This window comes from Dinoponera quadriceps, unplaced genomic scaffold, assembly GCF_001313825.1.
Source record: "Dinoponera quadriceps isolate SergipeBrazil2010 unplaced genomic scaffold, ASM131382v1 scaffold2305, whole genome shotgun sequence".
NCBI classification, from domain to species: domain Eukaryota; kingdom Metazoa; phylum Arthropoda; class Insecta; order Hymenoptera; family Formicidae; genus Dinoponera; species Dinoponera quadriceps.
In genome coordinates this window covers 441299-447298 of record NW_014556411.1, presented here as the reverse complement: position 1 = coordinate 447298, position 6000 = coordinate 441299, and the positions used below count along the sequence as shown (strand labels likewise).

At 53.3% G+C, this 6000-nt stretch overlaps 1 protein-coding gene across 2 annotated transcripts in view; it reads left to right on the top strand.

The window, feature by feature from the left end:
- The first annotated feature begins 260 nt into the window (after positions 1-260).
- The window catches only part of LOC106747330 (protein Shroom), a 49999-nt gene continuing 44259 nt past the window's right edge, over positions 261-6000 (top strand). The window contains exons 1-5 of one of the 2 annotated variants that reach the window (XM_014624739.1): positions 261-339; positions 1861-2100; positions 2228-2382; positions 2858-3721; positions 3817-5553. In XM_014624739.1, coding sequence (XP_014480225.1) covers positions 1873-2100; positions 2228-2382; positions 2858-3721; positions 3817-5553 — 2984 coding nt within the window. In that variant the 5' untranslated portion in view covers positions 261-339; positions 1861-1872. Of the gene's footprint in view, positions 340-1860; positions 2101-2227; positions 2383-2853; positions 3722-3816; positions 5554-6000 lie in introns of those variants that run through there. The other variant, XM_014624740.1, reaches the window with a different exon arrangement.

The window sequence follows — 6000 nt, the reverse complement described above, 5'->3', positions numbered from 1 at the left end:
CGTTTTTCATACCTGTCTGCCATTAGGTACAGCGAGAGCCTCGGATTCGACAGCTTCACGCTCCCCCTTAATGAGAGAGACGAAGCCTCGCCACCGCCGACGCCGCCAGTTAGGGATGCCTCCAGTCTCAAGGGCGTGTGTTACGGACCGGGACACGAGAAGTACCCGTCGTGGCCGAGCGCACCCGAACGACACCCCGAGGAGGATATTCACAGCTCGGGACACAGCGGCTCGCACCGCTCCAAGTCCTGGACCGACCACACCAACTATCCGAAGGAGAAGCCTGCCCAGTACACCAGACCACACACGAAGAGGCCCAATCCAGCGTTCACGCAGCAGGTAACTGATAGAATCCCGTCTGGGTCCCTTATGTCGTGCTGTTTTTACACGCGAAAGGTAGCAACGCAACGCCGCTGCAAATTGGACACGCGAGAGAGACGTATCGTCATTATTTCCCTTTTACCTATACTTTTCGTTTTTAATTGTCTTCAATTCCGATTCATACGATGCAGAAAAGTCTCTTTGGTAAATCCAACGTAGTTTTACACGTTGTACCGAGCACTAGCGTGTGTACGCTTTTCTACTCTCTCATTTATATTTTTAACTTTTAGTTTTTTTCAATCCACGGTTTATATCCACGATAAAGAAACCCTCTTGGGAGCAATGTTTTATGAATTCTATCGAAGGTTAGTACATTTTATAGCAAAAATGAGCAAGCGCGGCAGAAATAGCGGTGACGGCCGGTGAGAGACGCGTCATACGGGCGGTTAACGAGAAGCGCTTGTTTTGTAATCCCGGACGATCAAATTACACTTACGAAAGGCTTCAAGCTCCTTCTGCCACTCCGTCGTGATTTGCATCAGCCCGATTCCTCTCGAATCAGCCTTCCTGTCGTTACTATACATAGAATTCGCCGTGTCAGCCGTTCTCGATTGTCTCGCCGGTTGTGAAATCGAATCTCGTTTACATGACGTCGGAGTACCCCGGCGGTGTTAACGAGTCACGAGGTGACGGCGCTTATCGGTGCGATTCCCTCGCGCGCGATTTCACATTGCCGTCGTCGCCGTCGCCACCGTCCACGTGTTTAACAATTAAGGGAGCATATATGCGCAAACGTGTCGTGTCGAGAATCGGGATCACCGCGGGGCAAGACCTTGGTGTACGTATTGTGTGCTGCACCCTAAAACGGCGCACGCAATTAATCTTCCACACCCGCACCCTCCTTTCTCTCGGTGACATAATCGTCGCTGTCGCGCTACCGGCTTCCCCAGAAGTAGGTCGTGGTATTTCGTCGGTCCGACCCGCATCGCGCCTTAAATTCCGGTACGTACGGTAACTCCGGGTATCGGGGGGACGAGAAAAGAATGAGCTGAGGAAATGGCGTTTCTCTCTTTTCGTCGAACGTTTTCGAGTTTCATTCGATCGGAGTTTCCGCTTCAAAGCGCATGCGATTAGTTACCCTCCTGCGCCCTGACGTATTTTAAGATCGTGTTCTTTCTGCTTTTTCTCACCGGGAAGGAGGAGGGACGCGCGAGAGAAAGAGAATTATATTAAGATCGTGAGTCATAGAATAGCTCGGCTAAGTTAAAAGCTAAGCCGAGTTACCCGCATAACGGGCGAATGCATGCATCGCCGAGCGGTGTATAACGAATATTTCCCGATCTGCACAAGAATCTATAAGATATTTTACTCGTTTATCGGCCTTTACCTCGCGCTACCGTCCTACTTTCGATCTCGCATTCGCGGGATGTGAGAATGAAGCCCGCGAGAAAAATGCGCGAGCCCGGCGAGCGGGCTACTTTCTCGATACGTTTGCGATTTTCTTCGTTTCTATTACACTGCAAAAATTGAATATCGCAGCTGAAGACGGTAATGGAGCGTTGCGAGAAGATCCCGGCCGAGACTTACGAGTCACGCAACCGTAGTGGCGTCGAGGAAGAGCCGAGACTGTGGCCGCGCGTAGATCGCGAAGGCAAGGCTCTGGGGGACGCCGAGTACGTGGTGCCGTCGCCGCCCGAACGAGAACAGCAATCTCAGACTTTGAGTCACGCTGATCTGGAGGCTTACGTAAGAAGCTACCAGGACCCTCAGGTGTCTCAGGTGAGGCTCGGGCGAAGGAACGACGAACGAGAGATCCGATGCGCTCGATGATTGCTAATACTCAGCGGTTACGTTTTTTCGTTTCGATCACGCTGTCGAATTCACATCGCGTCTCGTTGTTCGCCAGGTGGACCTCTATCGTGAGACTACGTTGACGCAAGCGGGCCTGGAGGAATACACAAGGGTGCAGCATTCTCAACAGGCCAGCTACGCGCAATCCGAAGGATATCACAGTTATGTATCCAGCGTTGACTCCACGACGAACACGCCGTTTCTCGACAGGTGAGAGAGATTGTCCCTACATATGGTCTTAGCCGGGATTTCAATCAAGGGGAGGGGGGATTTATTTTTGCACGCATTTTATTATTATTTATTTCACGCGCGTCCGGAACAGAGATGGACTCTTTTCTACATAACTGAAATAAATCCTAACAGGCGATGACGTTTGGTGTGAAATTGAGAAATTTTCATTATATTAATTTTCATCAAGTATTGCTGATACTTTGTCATTGGTTTTTGATTACGGAACATGTGCTGTCGATTTTTTTGTCAAATATAGATTATAATATATCAGTTACGTTTCTTTACTTTCATAATTTTCATAATTTAATTGTCTCATCTTGCAAAAATTTGGAAGGGAGGCAAGCATCCTCCCTGTCCCACCCTGGCTACGCCCGTGTTTTTACGCGTCTCATTAACATTGAACGTTACTTTAACGGTCTTCACGACGCTAACGAGAAATTACCCTTCTTGTCAGATTGAGAAGAGACAGCGAAGCGGTGGCGCAAAGGCCGGTGGCCTCTTGGGAGGACACCTCCCGAGAAGGAAGGGACAGCGTGGTGACTACGTCCAGCGGCAGCGCGTCCAGCAGCGAGACCTTAAAATGGCACGGTTCGATGTCGGATGTTAGCGTGTCGAGCGGTATGCCGCCTCGCCAAGGAGCGTCTGACCGATGGCACCACGGCTCCATGTCGGATGTCAGCAGCGTGAACGGCGGGATCATCACTCAGAAAGCCAGTAACGGCTGCCACGAGAAGTGGCAGAGCTCCATGAGCGACGTCAGCACTTCCGGAATCGGCGCGACGACCAAGAGCAGACACAGCGAGAAATGGCCGGACAAGTGGCAGGTAGCTTCGATGAACGACCGGAACAAGCAAACGCAGAGCAGACCCAGTTTGCCGGCGGTGATCGGCCACTGTGCCACGTCCGCATCGATCGGCGATATCTGCCACACGTCGGCCACGCGAGAGAGCAAGTGGCAGGAATCCAATATCGACGACGAGTCGTCGCTGAACGACAGACCGCAAGCGAGCCAATGGGACAACTCGGCCAGAATCGAGAACGACAAATACGCTCAACCGCAGAGCCCCACGCGCCAGCAAGTGGGAACCTCCAGCCCGCAGAGCCCTGAGAATTGGAATCCCATTCATGGATCGATGTCCGACGTGAGTCAGAGCAGCGGGGTTCAATGCAGCAAGCAGCTAATCGCGCACAGTGCGAGAGTGCAGACTCCTCAGAGGCATCATTCGGAAAGTGTGCTCTACCTCGATCGCGAGCGCAGTCAGCGGAAGCATTATCCCGTCGGTGTGACGCAGTCGCAAGAATTCACGCAATCTTCAAGGTGAGTTGTGTCTCCTCACAATCGCGTTCTCTAATTCATACTTCTCTCCGGGGTATGACCAGTTTGCGATCTAACGCAACGTTCTCTCTTTCCAGAATGACGTTGAGCTCGCCGCAGCAACCGCAGCTGTCGGTAGCCGAACGCATCAGCGAGTTGGAGAAACAACAGCAACAGCAACAAATGCGTTACACCTATCTAGATCCGGAGAAGCGTCACAGAGTGTCCGATCCCACTCTGAAAGCGATTCAAAAGAAGGCGTTGTTGTCCTTCTATGAGAGACACCATCAGGCGTCGTGGCGATCGGAACCTCAATTGGCCCAAGGACCCGCGCCGACACCTCAGAGTCCACCACCGCAGCCACCACCTCGACCAAGACCACCCTCGTCCAGAAGAGCCAGTTCTGCGTCCGATTACGCCAGCGGCACGTGGCGGGAGAACGCCGCCAGGTCTCAGAATCAAGGAAACGGCGATCTGCCGAGTCCCAAGCACCAACACAGCAACAGTTGCGGTAGTCTCTCCACGGATCTGTTGGGTCCCGTGATAGTCGGGCCGGCGATCTCAATCGACGACTGGGTGCCCGAGAGACCGCCGAAAAAGCCACATTTAAAAAACGCTTACAACGAACGCATGCCTAGCCCTGACCTGCCGCCGCCGTCGCCGCCGACGGTCACGGAGAACGAGGTCCACGATTGCGACGATCCACTGCCGCCCCCACCGCCCGAGCTCAGCGACGATTGCTTCGCGGAGAGTCCGCGTAAGTCCAACAGCAATAACAGCAACGGCACCAACAACGTTCACCATCAGACGGAGGAAACGACTAAGATCAGTCGTGAAAGGTCGTGCGAACGACACAAATCGGAAAGACACTCCATGAAGAGATCGAAGCACAGCGGTAAGAGAGATCACGACAAGCCGACGGGCAAATCCTCGCCGAATTCGGCGAAAACGTGCGCGCAGGAGCAAGAGCAACAGCAATTCGTGCGATCCTCCACCGCGCTGAAGCACGTGGAGTCCGAGATGGTGCTGGAGAACGGCGTGTCGGCCGGGTTCGCCACACACAGGATGGTCGCCACGGGACGCTCCAGTCTCAGGTACCCCTCCACTCAGAAGCTGATGGTGAACGGCAGAATAGCGCCTACCAGGAGAATATCCGAGGAGAGATCCTTCCCATCGAGACCCCCGGCGCAATTGCCCGACCTTATATCGCAGAGATACAGCGATTCCGGCAACCAGAGACCCGCGCCGCAAGTGCCGGTGGAGCCGAGGATCATCCGGCAGGAATCGATGCGAGTCGACAGTACGCGCGTCGACGCGTCCGGTTTGCTGAGGAACGATTCCAGCCAGAGACTGGAGTCCTCCTCGGGCCAGAGACCCCAACCTCAAGTGCCTAAGAACGCTGACAAGAACGGTGGCGCGAGTCCAGCGTCGAGGCCGAATTATCTGCCGGTGACGGAGGCCACGAAGAGCCCGTCCAAGTACTTGAAGAGAGAGAATCACAGTTTCTCCATAGGCAGCCCGGTGAAAACGGGCTACGAGGCCAGCTCGAAGCTGTTCCCCGCGGACTCGAGTCCGCAGAAGTACCACGAGCCGCCGAAATACGTTCCTAACCACCATCAACGTCCCAGCGACGTGACGCAGAGGAATTACTACGCCCTGCCGCCGAAGTACGTGGACGTGCCGAAGCAGAAACCTCAGCCTCAGTGTCCAACGGAGAGATACAGCTCGGGATCCCCCAGTTCCCCGCCGCCGCCCTTAGCGCCGCGACAGAACACGCCCGGGAGAAAATCGCTTCCGCCTCCACCGAGACCCGCTCCACTGCACGCTCATCAGGGGTAAGTTTAATCATATATGACGTCTGTTTTCCGCTCCTGAATTAGGGCTGCACTGGAATCTTCTTCCTTTTCGCTTCAACTAAGTTGTATACTTGTCTTACTCTAAAAGAAGGTAAAAAGTGTAACCTAATTCAAGAACAGACTAATTGTCTCATCGTTATCTTTCCGCGTTCATACGGTGTTTCGTCACATCGATCGACGCGACGATACAACATGAAAAATAGTGTTTTATCTCGTCGCATTTGCTTCGAGCTGTGTACAAACGGCATCCGGAACGCTATTAGAACGCGTTCCGCGTTATCCAAAACCGGCAGTCGTATAAATCCCGAGGTGGAACGTTTACAACCGTAAGCGCCATCGCGACGTAAATTACGTCATTGGAAGACTCAATAGCCACATCCACGTCCCCATAAAGTAAAGCTATAAAATGGTCCATTGCTAACGTGG